This window comes from Natrix helvetica, assembly GCF_964273705.1.
Source record: "Natrix helvetica genome assembly, chromosome: 3".
NCBI classification, from domain to species: domain Eukaryota; kingdom Metazoa; phylum Chordata; class Lepidosauria; order Squamata; family Natricidae; genus Natrix; species Natrix helvetica.
In genome coordinates this window covers 118,381,322-118,398,941 of record NC_138549.1, presented here as the reverse complement: position 1 = coordinate 118,398,941, position 17,620 = coordinate 118,381,322, and the positions used below count along the sequence as shown (strand labels likewise).

The window sequence follows — 17,620 nt, the reverse complement described above, 5'->3', positions numbered from 1 at the left end:
GTAGTGTCTTAGTCAGATTCACAACTGGCATTCAGTTGTTTCTAGTTCTACACCAAACTGTATTTTTCCAGGCTGACCAAACAAACTGAACACTACAATCAGGTCAGAAATTCAGAACAAATTTGCGCTGCCAAAGTATCAGATGCCATGTTAATTTATGATTGAGAATATATATTTGAGCCTTCCTTCTAAGTCAACATACACTAATGTCGCCATGACTGAATCATAAGCACTCTCAGGGTGGGAGAAATATACAGTATCTGACAAATCCTCTCTCATTATTTGTAAACCAGGATTTATACTGCAGTGTGCTATATTTCAAAGCAATATCTTATATCATATCCCACAGAGGCAGCTGCTTATGGATAAGGTAAAAATAAACAATCTATGAAAATGTTTGTAGGTATGAGCAAATATGGTGTATTATTTTAGGACTGCTAGATGCAGCCTTGTTGAGTTTACAGAAGCATGTTGTTTCAACAACCTAATGCCATTCAAAATTTAAAAGTACAGAGGGTCCTCTCAGGATTTCCTATTAATCAGTTTTATGATTTATTTTATTTTTCAGGTATATATGATCCATATTTTCAACATACTCCATAATAAATTTATCAGAATGCCAATTTATCAGAATGCCAATAAAAGACAGGGGGGGAAGCTTAGAATGACAAGGCCAATAAAAGTTATTCTGCGCTTTAGAGAATGGCAAAAAAGTACTGGGTATTTTGCCTCAAGGACCAGATATCCAGAGTTGGCGAACCTCAGACAAACCTCCTCTCTCGATTCAGCGTTACCACTCTCAATCTTCTTCTTTGATCAAAGATTTCCAACCATCTTATTTTCGCCTGTATCTGATCCGACTTCAGCTTCAAACTTAGTCCTGAAAAATTTGGAAGTGCTTCAACTGAATATTTATAGGGGGCTTAGTTATCAGCCATTTTCCTCTGCAGGAGACACGGAATCTAGTGTCACATTTGTTTAGCATTCAAAATAAAAGCTGGGGGGGACGGGGGCAACAAGAACCAACGTAACCGTTCTCTCCCATCCTACGTGAATACTGGCAATGCTTTCACAATGGTTAGATAACAGCCTCAGCAGCTTCTCCTCTCTCGCTTTTTCTACCCGTCCCTTCTAAGTCTAATCAAAACAATATCTGCCTAGTAACACCGATCCTTTCACACTGATTGGTTGGCCAGTTCAGGCACTTCTTACTGACTGGACCTGAGCAATAATTATGCGAAACTTGGGAAACGGAGGGAAAGGGGGAAACGACGAATTAAAATAAAAGGGCAAAACGCCGAGACACAGAGACGAGTAAGCGACTCCAGCGGAGGGATCCGTCTATCATCGTTTAAAACGCATAGTGGCGTAACCGCGTCGCGCTCAATCCGTGCATCGCTACGGAACTACTTTCGCAGCGGGGAGTCCCCATTCGATCCGCCGTCGCGACGCTTACGAAACGAACGCAAGGGGCGTGATTGGCACTTCCCCTAACCCATGAGACGGTAAAACGGATGCGGAAACTCTTGGGGATTGGATCGTGGCCTGGAAACGTGAAGAACGTGACCGTAGGAGGGCGGGACACAAGACGGGGTTGGCCCCAAGCTAATATAGAACTCTATTTCGGGCCCTGTCAGAAGTGCAGGTGGGTCCTGTGAGGCCTTCGGTGAGTGAAAATGCGATAAAGGGGGACCGCGGAGAAGAGTTAAGTCCAGGGATGTTACGAACAGGGAGGAAGGAAAGCCTCATCCGGGCGGGGCTCCTCGGTTGACCTGGATCGCGCTGTGGAGAACCGAGAACCGAAGGGTGGGTGGACTTCCTTGAAACCGGGGAAGGGATGGAGGTGGGGGGTGGATGCTTTTCGTATTTCAGCGCCCTTCCATCCAGTGAAACATTGGGGGCTCGAAAGTTGCTATGTCAACGCCGGGCCTTTTTTCCGAAAGGAGGTCGATCTGGATCGCTTCCTCCCAGCCAAAAAGGGAGCAAGAGATGCCAGGATCAGCTGCTGCCCGCCGGAGCTGGCTCCCGGCGACCCGTGTATAAAAGCGGGCTAGGATCACAATGGGCGGAAGAACTTCAAGGAACGGTTTCGAAATTTTGAGACGAAACAGGCTCCCCTCTCCATTTAGCACAAAGACCCTTCTTAGATAACACCTTTTTCTGGTCCAGCAACAGCAACGCGTGGCAAAGAAAAAACGACCAACGGAAGAAAGGAATTAAATGAGGGCCGGTACAGAAGAGAGAAGGTTAGGGAAATAAAATGAAGATTTGGGGGGCGATGGGGGGAACCTTTAAATGTTGGGGCCCTTAGACCACTAGATAAACAAATGCAACTGCAGATGACTTGAGGTATTTAGAATCAGATAAATTGAAAGTTTAAAAAAATGGGAAGAAAAAGATTACAAAGAATTTTGGGGAAACCCTGATAATTTTTTCCCCTTATTTCCAGGTTTTTTTTAAAAAAAAAAGCTTTGAAAAGAGTTTCCATATTTAAAAAGTAACTATAAATTCCATTCCCCCCTTAGCTCCTCTATTTCAATAAACAAACCCACATACATTAATTTACGTTTTATCTGTCACCTTTCCTTTCTCCATTTTTCCTGATGGCCTAGTAAGCAAGGCAAGAATATTATAGACATTTTGGAAAAAAATTATTTTGAGAAGTAAATACCTGTGGCTTCAGTTGGCTGTGGGAGAAGATTCAGGACTTGGATAGGTCTGAGATAGTGATAGTCATTTAACAGGATAGTTAAATAGATTTCAGAGTTAAATAGATTTCAGAGTCTATGAAAAACAAAGCTGTTCTCTTTAATATGAAGCTAGCCTCCAAGAAGATGAAAAGTGGTATAGCCTTTATTGTCATTGTACAAAATAAATACAATGGAATTGGTTAGTAATAGTAAGAAATAGAAAGTGATAGTAATACAGAACTTTTTATCAAGAGAAGTTCACATTGGTGGGTTTTGATTTATCAATGGCTATTGAGACTTATTCTGTAACTAGTATCAAATTATTTCTGTAATTATTTATGATTGAGGCTTTTTTTTAAAAAAAAGAAAAACAAACAATAGAATTGTTGCATGTACTTTACCGGGTTTCTTCTGTAAACCTGAGTGTGAAATTAATATTTAAGAGTATAAAGGTGTAAAATAGTCACAATAAAAATTGAGAAGGGTTGGATTTGATATAGTTTTAATTAAGGAAGTGGACATATTTTGATGCTATTCCTCATTCATTATTGTGTGGTCAATAACTCTGCATTATACTTATTAATTTGCAATCCTTATAATTATTTGTATTAGTGCACTAGTTCTCCTGGTTCACATATGAGAAGAAAGATTGCGAAGAAAAAAACATGGGGTCCGAATTGGAGAACCTAAATCCAAGTGCCAGAATAATGACATTCCATCCAACTGTGGAAGAATTTAAAAATTTCAGTCGTTATATTGCCTATATAGAGTCTCAAGGAGCCCATAGAGCTGGATTGGCAAAGGTAAGAAGGGCTGGGAACAGTGATAATAATGTTGCAATTTATTCATTCATATTTAGTATAATTAAATTTGATTCAGAAAAATGTAACATAGTTGATAACAAATGAGCAAGTTGTATTGTGAGATTTTATTAGATCTCATTGATGAGGAAATAGTGCTCATTTTTGCTGGGAAAAACCAAACATTTAATGAAAATTCTGAAGTTCTAGATTTTTCTTTTGTTGCACATTATTTTAACTGATTGATTGACATAGGATTTGAAATGAAGCCTACATGTTTCTGGAAGACCCATTAAAAGTTTTATTTTTATGGTAGGCAGTATCATGAGGATTAATTTCTAAACAAACCGATTTATTACTTTGGATATGCTGCAGCAATAATAATTGTTCATTAGGTCTGTACCAATCTGTTGAAAGTTGTGCTTCACAACACAAAGTAGCATATGCCAGGCATCTCTGTTGAATCCGTAAAGCAGCTGCATCTTTTTCAGTAAGCATATATATGTGTAGCCAGTAACCAAAGCCTGCCTTGGGTGCTTTATTGTTTCAAAGATATAAGAAAATACATTAACACATTGTGGGACATTGCTTTCAAAGGATTTGCACATACTTATTGTTTGCAATAAAAAGATCATGTACCATTTAAGTAGGCATTTTCCTTTGGATAATTTTGGATTTTCAGTAAACCAGGAGTCATTTTGGCATATATACTTCTAAACTAATCACTGAGCCAAATACATGATAATGATTTGAAACTGATTTCTTGATTATGAATATTAATTTACCCTGTGCTTAATTTTATAAAATGCCAACTTCTAGTCAAAAGCATTAATAGCGTTGTTTGTGGATTATTACTATATGATGCTGAGGCATAATTCTGTTAGTGTGTATAGCTGAAGAGTCTGTCTATTTGAAGTATTATATCATTATATAGTCTTTGAATGTTCTATTCTTGTGTTGAGTTTTCCAATTAATTACACATATAAAATTACAATTTCTAGATTGTTCCTCCTAAGGAATGGAAACCACGCACATGGTATGATGATATTGATGAAGTGGTCATCCCTGCTCCCATTCAGCAAGTTGTTACTGGCCAGTCAGGCCTCTTCACTCAGTATAACATCCAGAAGAAAGCTATGACAGTCCGAGAATTCAGGAGGATAGCAAATAGCGACAAGTAAGAAAAGATGATCTAAACATGAAATATTATATATGTATGTATATGTATTTGTATAGGGAATATAAGTTTGTAATGGTTTGAATCTAAAAGCATCTTAATTTAACAAAGTCCAGTATCTGGCATAAGTGTATTCCAAATTGGAATATAATTTCTTGAGAATAGTTATTTCTGTATCTTAAGCTTACAGCTCCAAAGAAATTTCTTATGAATGGACTGCACTATTTCAATAGCAGGTATTTGAATGGGTCATCTCTGAGAAGCTCCATATGTGTGTGATAGCTTCTAGATCAAAACCTAGTTTTTAAAATGGATTTCTGTAAGATATTGATAACCTGATATTTATTTTTGCTGTCTGCCTTTACCAAGAGAATGGAATTATTTAAAAATGATATTGGTAAAAGTTACAGCATCTTTATATGTGAACAATTTCAGCCTTTGAGCATGATTTAGTTGAAATCTTAGTTAATTCTATTACAAATTTTAAATGATAGAGAAGTTGACTCTGAGTCTTTCGTCTCGGATGTTTGTACATGAGTATCATCTTAAATTCTGATTGCCAGGATACTTTTCTACAGTAATATGTTATTTAAAATTGGTGATAATTCATAACATTTGTTAGTGAATAAAGAAAGTGATGAATGGACAGCTTCTATTAAGACAGTGAACCTGTGCTCCCTTAGGTACTGTACTCCTCGGTATACAGATTTTGAAGATCTTGAACGCAAGTACTGGAAGAATCTCACTTTCAATGCTCCCATCTATGGGGCAGATGTTAATGGCACACTGTATGACAAGGTAAACGAGGAGTAATCAGACATAATTAATAGTTTCCCTTTCTGTTAATTGGTGTTAACTTGCTTTTTGCATTGATTCAAGATTCATCTAAGTTTTCAGCATCAGTGTTATTGAATTTCCTAGGTTGATCCCTGAAAATTGAAATAGGTATATGTAATGTGTATATGGATGGAATATCTGAGGCAAAATTCATAAAATAAAATTATTCTGAGTACCCTCAGTTTTATACAGATATTGGAATATACGTTACTAACGTTTTGCTTTTTTAAAAAATGTGTTTAATCTATTTTTAGCATGTAGCTGAGTGGAATATTGGTCATCTGAATACAATTCTGGATATAGTAGAAAATGAAAGTGGTATTACCATTGAGGGAGTGAATACACCTTATCTCTACTTTGGCATGTGGAAAACGTCCTTTGCCTGGCACACGGAAGACATGGACCTGTACAGTATAAATTATCTGCATTTTGGGGAACCCAAGTCTTGGTGAGATATCCTCTGTGTGTGTCTGTCTGTCTGTCTGTCTGTATCAAGATGTGCATCCATTTTTAATTGATCATATTTAACAAGAATCTGATTTCCTCAGTATAGGAATGATGTGAAGATGGGAAATGATTAAACTTGCTTATTATATATCAGCGTTGTTAACATAAGCTTAAAACAGCTTATTTTTTATGATTATATTTGTAATTTGTTTATGTGCAATCACAGGTACTCTATTCCTCCAGAGCATGGGAAGCGGTTGGAACGTCTTGCTAAAGGTAAACATCCCCCTGTCTCTAAATCAGTCTGTATAGTTTCTAAAGAACAGTGACAGCTGTTTTTTTTTAAATTTAATTGTAACCCTAATCTGACTTTACTACAAGTAGTCCTGCATTTATAACCATTCATTTAGTGACTGAAGTTACAACGGTACTGAAAAAAAGAAACTTAAGACCAGTTCTTGCTCTTAACGATTGTTACTGCATACCCGGGGTTGTATAATCAAAATTTGGACACTTGGCACCAGAATATATTTACAAAGTTGCAGCATCACATGATTGCCCTTTGAATTTTTTCCAGGAGTCTTTGGACAAGCAAAGTCAATGGGAAAAGCCAGATTCTCTTAATAATTGTGTGATTCACTTAACAACTGTGCCAAAACAATCATAAAATTGGGCATGGCTCATTTAACAGCTGCCTTGCACAGCAACTGAAATTCTGGTCTCAATTGTGGTCGTAGGTCAAGGACTACTTGTAAAATAACACCAATAATTTTGAAAAATTGTGGAATTATAGAACAATTTTGGAAAGTTGTTGGACTTTTATATCCAACAAATATAATACTTACCTGAATTTCAGGATGTAAGCTTTCTTAAAGCTCTCTATACATGTGAAAAAAATAATAATGAAGACTTTCTTTTTAAAAAATGTCTCCAATGCTTCATTATGTGTTAAGAGGGAATAAGAAAAGTGTACTTCTCTTTTTTCCATTTAGAACTTTTGTCTGAAAGTTGCCTCTAAGTTTTGTGGTTACTTTATCTATCATTCATATGTTGTCAACCGTGGAAAAAGGCATAGCAAAGTATTCAATTCTGCATCCAATGAATGTTGTACAAGCAGTCATTTTCAACAATACTTGCTGAATATCTGTTCCTTAAATAGGGTTCTTTCCTGGAAGTGCTCAGAGTTGTGAAGCTTTTCTCCGTCACAAAATGACCTTGATCTCACCATCAATATTGAAGAAATATGGCATCCCATTTGACAAAGTAAGGAAAAATTGATGGCATTTTACTGAAATCTAGGAAGGCAGATATTCTTATAAGATTATAGGAACTGAAAATAAAAAGGCCAGATTGGAAAACATCCTATATTTTGTTTTCAACTCTCTAACTTTTCAATAAGGTCCCGAACGGTGGCCTATAGGTGGAACTCTCGCTTCACAATCAGGAGGTTGTGAGTTTGATCCTAGGTAGAGGCAGATGTAAGGTTTCCTGCTTGGGCAGGGGGTTGGACTAGATGACCTGCAAGGTCCCCCAATTCTGTTAATCTGTTAAATAGGTGCACACAGTAGGGTGGTATCAGTTAGAACACCCCCACCTATTTTTACAGATGCTCAAAACATCTTTAGAGAAAGAATCTTGAGTGTGGGGAGCACTCTGAAACAGCAATGAGAACTGAGAATGTGGGAAAGAGAAAAACAGGAATTGTGTCATTCACACTGAGAATAGTCTCTGTGTATTCTTTTTTCACATAATTTATAGATAATCTGTAAATTCCAAGGATTCAATTTTTTTATTCTGCTGGGATATATTTTCATTAAGTAATTCTTAGAAAAGCTAGAAATATGGGCTCTTTCCAGCTTGGTAGTACTGAAAATTATAAAATAACTATCAAATAAATTTTAGAGTTTATATAAACTATAGAAATCCATACTGATTGCTTCTCTTTCAGGTGACTCAGGAAGCAGGTGAATTCATGATAACTTTTCCTTATGGATATCATGCTGGTTTTAATCATGGCTTCAACTGCGCTGAATCTACTAATTTTGCCACACTTCGTTGGATTGAGTATGGAAAGCAGTCTATTTTAGTAAGAATTGTTGCTTATTCCTAAATGTTTATCAAATAGAATTATAGATTAACATGTATCAATTTAATATCTTTTGGTTGATGGAATGCATCCTATTTCTTAACAACTTTTTGCTACTAAACATGCGCTATGAAGTAGATCTCGCCATTTTAACTTTGGACATCCATAAAAATGTATTAATTTAATTCGTACAAATAAAGCCTCTAAGACAGTTTAAGGAAAAGGGATTTCAGATGGAGAAATGTAGAACTCTCTGATTAGTTATGTAGGACTACTGTTTTTGATATAGATGTCACGGTGGACATCCATAAATATTTAGTGAAAGATAAAGTATGCCCGTTTGCACAGTTCTCAAGATACTTCCCCCCCCCTTAGATATTTAAACAGTAAGGCATATGAAATGGAAATAGGATAATACTTGTTTAGTTGTCATATTTTTCAGATATGTTAGCTTTCCTATACCCTATTTTTAATGACTCCCTAATGTTTTTTCTGTTAACTCATGAGGTTCATGTCTGCTTCAGACATATAGCTGCAACCTCAGTTTTCTAGAGACCACACTGTGCACTGTTGTTTTATTTATTAATAATATTTCAAAGTATTCAACAAGAAATGCTTTGTCGGAAAGAAAGCTCACAAGGTGTGTGTGTGTGTGTAGATAGATAGATAGATAGATAGATAGATAGATAGATAGATAGATAGATAGATAGATAGATAGATGATAGATAGATAGATAGATAGATGATAGATAGATGATTGATAGATGATAGATAGATAGATAGATAGATAGATAGATAGATAGATAGATGATAGATGATAGATAGATAGATAGATGATTGATAGATAGATGATAGATAGATAGATAGATAGATGATAGATAGATAGATAGATAGATAGATAGATAGATAGATAGATATCAAACATATTAAATACCTGTTTTGTTCTCCTCTCCCTTTTTCTAGGTAATTACTTTTAGCCTCCAATGTTTGAGGTCACCATTCATTCTTACTAGGAAATGGTATGGTGCTCTCATAAGGAGGAATAGTTGCAGAGTGAAGTTAATACTGAATTGAATTGAATTGAAATGAAAGCATAAGTGGCCTAAGCTGTTTTGTTATTCCATGCAGTGCTCCTGCCGCAAGGACATGGTCAAAATCTCCATGGATGTCTTTGTGAGGAAATACCAGCCTGATCGTTACAAGCTCTGGAAAGCTGGGAAAGATGTGACAGCCATTGATCATACTCTTCCTACACCAGAAGCATCTGAATTCTTTAAGGGTGAACTTCTTCAAAAAGTTAAGAATGAGAAGCAGTGCCCTGAAGAAACTGAAACAGAGGAAGAATGTAAAGAAGATGAAGATATGGAGAAAAAAAAGTATGTTTGCTTTTTTTCATAAATCATTACTTAGCCAGTGTCACTCACTTATTAATAACTCACTTATTAATCAGCTGCATCTATGGAGCTTCTTCGGTTGTCCATGTTAAGTGGCTGCAAATTATATTGGGACTTGTTTCTTCTCCCTTTCTCCTTGTTTTGTTTAATAACCAAATTCAGTAAGTTTTAGAAAATGAATATATGATTTTTAGTTGTCTGTAGGCTGTGGAATATGAACAGAAATTAAATTAATGGTTGGAACCAGTCTGTGCACTAAAGAATTGGAGAAAGGATTTCAAATAGTTTTTCTGACTTGCCTTAAATTAAATAATATATCTGTTAAGTCTATCCCCGTTAGGAGACTAGAGTTCAGCAGCAGAATGTAGTAACGAATAAGCCGTTGAATAGTCACTCACAGCCACCGAAGGTAAAACAAAGAATAGCTTTTACTTGCGTAACAAAAATAGGATAGTCTCCAAACAGACTATAAGCAGTCCTGAAGTATATACAATCTATTTACACCTTGTTGATATTACAGTTGCTCAACTCACAATTCACCATGTAGACAGGTAACTTAGTTACAGACTAGCCACCATCCAATACACGGTCTTCTCTCCAATACAAAGCTCATACAGTAACAGTCAGGAACAATCAGTAGCCATGGGGTGGGGGTGAGGGGACAATAATAGTTCCTTCCTCCTTTTATGGCTGTTTAAAGCAATTAGCATCCAATTACATCTCTCTAACATTTAAAGTAACAGATACATTTGTTACAATCATGGCTTATATACATTGCCAAGCCAAGAGTAGGGTTACATCCCTAACAATATCTTCTTAGATTCTCTTATAACTGTCTTCTGACCTGTTGTAATTTTATATTTTATATTACATATGTTCAAAATATTTATTATCTAATAACAAGTATGTTTTATTTGGCTCCTTGGGCTAAATGGTTTTTTTTACAACTCATAAGAAACCATTTTCACATATTAATGTGAATAGAAAGCTTGTGTATTCTGACATCTTTTGACTAATTGATGTAAAATATTTTTTCCAACATTTTTTTTAATTTTCCTTCCTTGTGGTAAATGTATCTCTTTTTAATGCTTTCTCGGGTACTTCAGAAAAGTCATAAAGCCAATTGATATTTCAGAGAGAGAGAGCAATCTGATATTAAAGTTGTGTTGTGTTCTGTTTAAAACATGAGTCTCCAACCTTTTGGCTTGGCTGGGCTACACTGAATTTACAATCTTGTAGGGCTGCTTTGCTAGCTATCTAGGGTTGCATGTGGGTTGGACGCTTCTGATTTAAAAGATGACATGTTACTTCTTTTTGCAGTGTCCCAAAGCATCGCATTGGAAGCAAGCGACACCGAGTCTGCTTAGAAGTTCCTCATGAGGTGAGCCAAAGCGAGTCCTTTCCCAAGGAGGAGGTGGTCCCAATACAGTTTGAGATGGAGGAAGCAGCCCCTCCAGTTGGACCTGCTAGAGAGCCTGTACAGCAAGGGGATGAAGGCCTTGCACCGCCAGGTAACTTCATGGATGCTACTGTTCATGGTGGCCTGTCTCATTGGAACTTTATTATGGCCTAGCCCAGTGGTTGGCAAGCCGCAGCTCACGAGCCACATGCGGCTCTTTACACACTTTAATGTGGCTCTTCTGTGTGCCGGGCACCCGCTCCCCTCCCTCCTCTCGGGCACTTCAAAACAAGCGCCTCTTTCCCTTTTTTCGACCCACAATGATTAGGGAGGATCCTGAAGTCGGGCAGGGACGAGAAGCGAGGAGGCAGAAAAAGAAACGGAGGCTAAGGAGCTTCCCCCCCCCCCGCCTCCTCCCAGCAAAAATCTAACCGGGGAGCCGGGCGGGCAGTAGCAAATTAGCTGATCACGCTACGTGATCAGCTAATTTGCTACTGCCCGCCGGCTCCCTGATAAGATTTTTGCGGGGGGGGGGAGGAGCTCCTTGGCCTCCGTCTCTTTTTCTCCCTCCTCGCTTCCTGGGGCTCCACCAATGGGGGAGCAAGGCCCGCCCAGCGCCAGGCTTTGGGCTAACACAGAGGTCTGCAAAGTTGGCTGTTTTAAGACTGGTGGACTTCAATTCTCAGAATTTTGGGAGTTGAAGTCCACCAGTCTTAAGAGTCAATTTTGCAGATCCCTGCCTGGGCTAATATGATTGATGCCCTTGGTGGACTTCAATTCTCAGAATTCTGGGAGTTGAAGTCCACAAGTCTTCAAGCTGTCAGGTTTGAAGACCCTGGGTTTTTTTTTCTAAAGGGTTAGGGGTGCAAGGGTCTTGCAACTTGACAGCTTTAAGACTTGCATGCTTCAATGCCAGAGTTTCTGAGCCAACATGACTGGAGGAGGAATTCTGGGAGTTGAAGTCCACAAGTCTTAAAGCTGTCAGGTTTGAAGACCCCTCGGGTTTTTTTCCCTAAAGGGTTAGGGATGCAAGGATCTTGTAACTTGACAGCTTTAAGACTTGCATGCTTCAAATGCCAGAGTTTATTGAAACTAAAAACAGTGTACCATCCTATGTATTTTCGGTTTTAAAAATGTGGCTCTCAAAATAAATTTCAATCGTGGTTTTGGCAAGATTTGGCTCAGTTGAAAAAAAAGGTTGCCCACCACTGGCCTAGCCATTATGAAATTTGTTTAGTTTTGGCCTAGTTTGTTGTTTGAATGCTGCTAATCTGTGTGTAATCTATGCATGAAACCAACTTCTGCTTTCAACAGACATAAAAATATTGGAAGCATAACATCAGGTTGAAAATTGATATAATGCCTCATTAGGAATATGAATGATATGCTCAAGAAATTGGGGCATCTGCAAAGATCTCAGATGAATTTCTTAATTAAGTTCTTTTGACTTTAGCAACATAAAATAAGACACTAACAGAATTGTGTCAGTAAAACAGAAGAAATTTAAAAATTGAGAAGTAGCTTCCAGTATTGGAGACATTTATCCAAAAATTGCTCAAGGACTGTTATGGAAGCCACAAGACTTTCAGTTATGAAATAAAATATGAAATCATTAGAATATTTTAATTTGTATTTTTTAAAAACTTGAAAAGATTTGGAAATGTGTCTCAGAAAAGGAAAACAACACCAAAGAGCAGGATTGGAGCAAATAAGTTAACACAAATTCTAGAAATTGAGTAAATGCCTGGTTAGTGAGAAATTAAAGGTATGAAATGTGCTATGTGTTAATGAAGTTCTAGAGGAAATTCAAATTACAGGAGTATTTTTTAAAAAATACATTAAACTTCTAGCTAGACTGGATCATTTAATATTTCACATCTTGAAGACCTACCGTATTTTTTGCCCTATAAGACGCTCCGGAATATAAGACGCACCCAATTTTAAAGGAGGAAAAGCTAGAAAAAAAAGATTCTGAACCAAATACTGTAGTAAAATATTTTATATCAACTATATAAAGTTAACAGCAGTTTAAGAACAATTTTATGTCAACCATGTAACATATTAAGAACTATCTTTACTTTCATTAACAGTCAGTAAAGTCAGTAAACAGTGAAAGTAACAAAAATAAGGCTGTAATGTTTTTATTTGAACCCCATATTACCAATATGTTCTTCATTTTCCTTCCCCCCCTTATATTTCATCTGGTGCTCTCTTATCCAGCCATATTTCATCTAGTGGTCTCATAACCCCCTCATATGCATCTGGTTTGAGTGAATGCTGCTGGAAAGGAGATTGTAAAAAGGAGATTGTGGTGAAACTCACTTAACGACGCTCTTGCTTAGCAACCAAAATTTTGGGCTCAATTGTGGTCATAAGTTTTCTTTCTTTGTTTGTTTCTTTCATCTCTCGCTCCCACTTTCTTTTTTTTCTTTTCTTTTTTCATTTTTTCTGCCTTTCTCTTTCTCTCTCTTTCTGTTTCTGTGTGTCTGTCTGTCTGTCTCTCTCTCTCTCTCTGTCTAGCTCTTTGTCTCTCTCTCCCTCCCCCCCCTGTCTCTCTCTGTCATTCTTTCTGTGTGTCTGTCTGTCTGTCTCTGTATCTCTGTCTCTCTCTCTCCTCCCTCCTCCATCTGTCACTCTGTATGTGTGTGTCTGTCTGTCTCTCACTCTCTCTCCCTCCCTCCCTCTCTCTCTATCTCTCTGTGTTTCTCTCTCTGCCCTTCCTCTCTGTCTGTCACTCTGTGTGTATATGTGTGTGTGTGTCTGTCTGTCACTCACTCAATCACTCACTCTGTGTGTGTGTGTCTCTCTGTGTGTGTCTCTGTCTGTCTGTCCCTCTCTCCGTCCCAACTGGAGAACAACCTTTTCTGTCCCCTTACCAGCCCATCCGGGAAGATGAGGAACGCGAGGGGGATCCCTCTCCCCCCCAGCGGAGCCTCGTCCTTCTTTTTAAGCAGGCAGCTATCAGAGAGAAGAAGGCGCGCTGCTTAAAGATCGCCTGCTTAAAGATCGCCTGCGAGGGGAATCCCTCCCCCCCCAGCGGAGCCTCGTCCTTCTTTTTAAGCAGGCAGCTATCAGAGAGAAGAAGGCAGCGCAGCAGCCGAAGATCGCCTGCTTAAAGATCGCCTGCGAGGGGAATCCCTCCCCCCCCAGCGGAGCCTCGTCCTTCTTTTTAAGCAGGCAGCTATCAGGCTCCGCTGGGGGGGGGAGAGGGATCCCCCTCGCAGGCGATCTTTAAGCAGGCGATCTTTAAGCAGCGCACCTTCTTCTCTCTGATAGCTGCCTGCTTAAAAAGAAGGATGAGGCTCCGCTGGGGGGGGGAGGGATCCCCCTCGCAGGCGATCTTTAAGGAGGCGATCTTTAAGCAGCGCGCCTTCTTCTCTCTGATAGCTGCCTGCTTAAAAAGAAGGACGAGGCTCCGCTGGGGGGGAGAGATCCCCCTCGCAGGCGATCTTTAAGCAGGCGATCTTTAAGCAGCACGCCGCCTTCTCTCTGATAGCTGCCTGCTTAAAAAGAAGGACGAGGCTCCGCTAGGGGGGGAGGGATCCCCCTCGCAGGTGATCTTTAAGCAGGCAATCTTTAAGCAGCGCGCCTTCTTCTCTCTGATAGCTGCCTGCTTAAAAAGAAGGACGAGGCTCCGCTGGGGGGGGAGGGATCCCCCTCGCAGGCGATCTTTAAGCAGGCGATCTTTAAGCAGGCGATCTTTAAGCAGCGCGCCTTCTTCTCTCTGATAGCTGCCTGCTTAAAAAGAAGGACGAGGCTCCGCTGGGGGGGGAGGGATCCCCCTCGCAGGCGATCTTTAAGCAGGCGATCTTTAAGCAGCGCACCTTCTTCTCTCTGAAAGCTGCCTGCTTAAAAAGAAGGACGAGGCTCCGCTGCTTCGGAGCGCGTTGCTTCAGGGCGCCCTGACCGCCAGCTCCTCCATGCACAGCCCGTTTCCCCCCCAAAAAAAAGACTGTTTTCTTTTTAAAAAACGCCTCTGCAGACGATCGTGAAAACCTGCGAGGTTGCTTTCAGAGGGGAAAGACGGGCAGCTGTGCAAAGGCTTGTTTTAAAGCTGCAGGCTCCAAGGCTGCAGGCTGCAGGTGCCCAGGGAGGGCGGCAGGGGCAAATGCTGCCGCCTGCCCCCTCCCAAAGCAACATCGCAGGTTTTCAAGATAGTTCGGACAGGTGTTTTTTTAAAAAGAAAACCCTGAAAAAGCCACAAGATCTGGAGAGAGATCCGGCCAGCCCGAGAAGACATTTCTCAGAAGAGATCTTGCCATTTTTTGCATCGGGGCATGCTGCAAGGGGGGGGGGTAGTGAAGACCTTTTCCAGCTGGCGCAAAGGACTTCCCTGGACTTGCTTTAGTGAGTACGGGCCCGCCCCGATGCAAAAAAACGCCAAGGACTTGCGAGTGAGTGACAGGGGCGGGGTTTCCGGGTTCATTGACCAACCAGCAGAAACCCACCACTGCCCAGGTGGCTACATTCGGCCTATAAGACGCACCCAGATTTTCACCCTCTTTTTTGGAGTAAAAAAGTGCGTCTTATAGGGCGAAAAATACGGTAGTTTCAAATTCATTGTTAGGCTTTAATAAAATAGAGCATTTTATTGGGTGACAATTACTAAATAGTATTTCAAATATTGTTTTTGATGCAGAATATGCAGATTCCTCTGAAGTAAAATTTGAAGAACTGAAAAATGTTAAACTAGATGAAGAGGAGGAGGAGGAGGAGGAGGAAGAAGAGGAACCAGAAGCAGCTGTTCTAGATCTTTCCATTTCACATTCTGTGTCTTCAGTTTTGACCCAGTCTACCATGAAACCAAGCCCAGTCTCCAGCTTTCAGTCTAGCTCCTCTTTTTGTTCTGGCTCTTCAGATTCTGAACCCCCTGATCTTTCCAGGCAGTTGGTTGAGCAAACTGAGGTGCTCACAGTTCATAGTTATGCTAAGGAAGAGGTGAATGTCATGGACCCTGAGCATCCTTCCAGGAAGAAAACCAGTTCCACAGCTTGTGTGGATGAACAGGAGCTTGCAAAAGTAAGATTACATCTGAGAGTATACTTAACATATATATCTTGTATAGCGTGCTTGGAACACATTTGAATGATAAAGCAATAGGTAGGATGGGTTCTCAATAGACACTTATCATGGAATATTGTAATTTCTAATCCTCTATCTCAGTGATTCTCAACCTTGGCAACTTGAAGATGTCCAGACTTCAACTCCCAGAATTCCCCAGCCAGCATTGGCTGGGGAATTCTGAGAGTTGAAGTCCGGACATCTTCAAGTTGCCAAGGTTGAGAAACACTGCTCTATCTGATTTCCACTTTCTGACAACCTTATCAGCTGATGTGCAATTTGCAAAGAATATTTCTAGGACTGTATTTGCTGCATTTAGATGCCAAGTAAATCTATTGTCGATGTAGTTCTGCATTCTGAAATACATTATTTTATCCATAATACACGTCTTGCATACCCTGGAGCTTAAGCAGTGCAGAAAGTGCAAGTAATTTTTCAGTTTTTGAATTCATCCAGTAGTACTATACAGTACTACTATAAAGTTGTGGTTACTGTTTTGATTTATATATTTATTCGTATCCTGTTTTTATTATTTGTACAAATAAAAAAAACCACTCAAAGCAGCAAACATACCTAGCATACCATCCTCCTCCTATTTATCACACAACAACAACCCTATGAGGTGTGTTGGGCTGAGAAAGATTGACTAGCACAACAACATCTCGCTGGCTTTCATGGCTAAGGTGGGGCTTGAACTCATGGTCTCCTGTTGCCTTAACCACTAGACCAAGCTGTCTCTCTGACCCTGTCTTGATTTCTGTAGATGGCAAAGGATTACATCAGATCTGTAAAGGATCGTAAGCAATCAAAAGGCCGTCGTCAGCCCTTGACCAAACTCCCACGTCATCACCCACTCTTGGTTAAAGACGGGCTTAGTGATGATGGTAAGTTCTAAATTTCTTCCTCTTTTTTTGTAATAGAGGTGTTTGCCCAGTGGTGATACTGAATTACAGCTAGTCCTTGACTTACCGCTGTAAACTTCTGTTGCTAAGCAACACAATTGTAAGTTTTGCCCCCTTTTATGGCCTCCCTTGCCATACCTGTTAAGTAAATCACTGCAGGTATTAAGTTAGTAACACAGTTATTAAGTGAATCAGACTTTAGTTGTCAGAAGGTTGCAAATGGTGATCACATGACTCTGTGACACAGCAACCATCATAAATATATGCCCCTTGCTAAGCAATTGAATTTTGATCATGTGACTATGGGGAATGCTGCAATGGTTGTAAGTATGAAAACTGGTCACAAGTCCCTTTTTTCAGTGCTGTTGTAGCTTTCAATGGTCACTAAATGAATGGTTGTAAGTCAAGGACTGCCTGTAGCAATAAGCATCTTTGGATGGTCTAAACCCATCCTTTACATCTTTAAAGCAATCTCTTGCACAACATATACCTCAATACATTAATCACAGTCTGATTCACAATTTTTGAAGGCTTTATCCTTGGCAGTTTGAACTTGATATACTTTGATGTTAAATTTTCAGCTACCAAGTTAAGATCCAATAGAGCACTTGGATCTCTAAGGCAAAAGAAAGAGATTACATATTTCAAACATAATTTTATAATTGTGAGGTTGTGTATTATTTCCAAATTAATGTTCTCACAAATTGTATGGGCTTAGCAGCCATGCGTGGAGCTGAACATTTGTGCACTGTAAAAGGCAGCATTTTTTAAAAGTTGCTAATAGAGACATAGAGAGCATTGGCAGGCATGGCTGAAAAATGTAACATC

The 17,620-nt window shown here is 39.4% G+C and overlaps 1 protein-coding gene across 5 annotated transcripts in view; it reads left to right on the top strand.

Annotated features, from left to right (window-relative positions):
- Nucleotides 1-1,489: 1,489 nt before the first annotated feature.
- The window catches only part of KDM4A (lysine demethylase 4A), a 28,718-nt gene continuing 12,587 nt past the window's right edge, over nucleotides 1,490-17,620 (top strand). Inside the window, exons 1-12 of one of the 5 annotated variants that reach the window (XM_081948016.1) lie at nucleotides 1,490-1,645; nucleotides 3,303-3,493; nucleotides 4,492-4,667; nucleotides 5,351-5,465; nucleotides 5,759-5,952; nucleotides 6,178-6,227; nucleotides 7,111-7,214; nucleotides 7,900-8,037; nucleotides 9,165-9,412; nucleotides 10,751-10,941; nucleotides 15,469-15,848; nucleotides 16,654-16,774. In XM_081948016.1, coding sequence (XP_081804142.1) covers nucleotides 3,356-3,493; nucleotides 4,492-4,667; nucleotides 5,351-5,465; nucleotides 5,759-5,952; nucleotides 6,178-6,227; nucleotides 7,111-7,214; nucleotides 7,900-8,037; nucleotides 9,165-9,412; nucleotides 10,751-10,941; nucleotides 15,469-15,848; nucleotides 16,654-16,774 — 1,855 coding nt within the window. In that variant the 5' untranslated portion in view covers nucleotides 1,490-1,645; nucleotides 3,303-3,355. The other 4 variants (XM_081948013.1, XM_081948014.1, XM_081948017.1 and 1 more) reach the window with 4 other exon arrangements.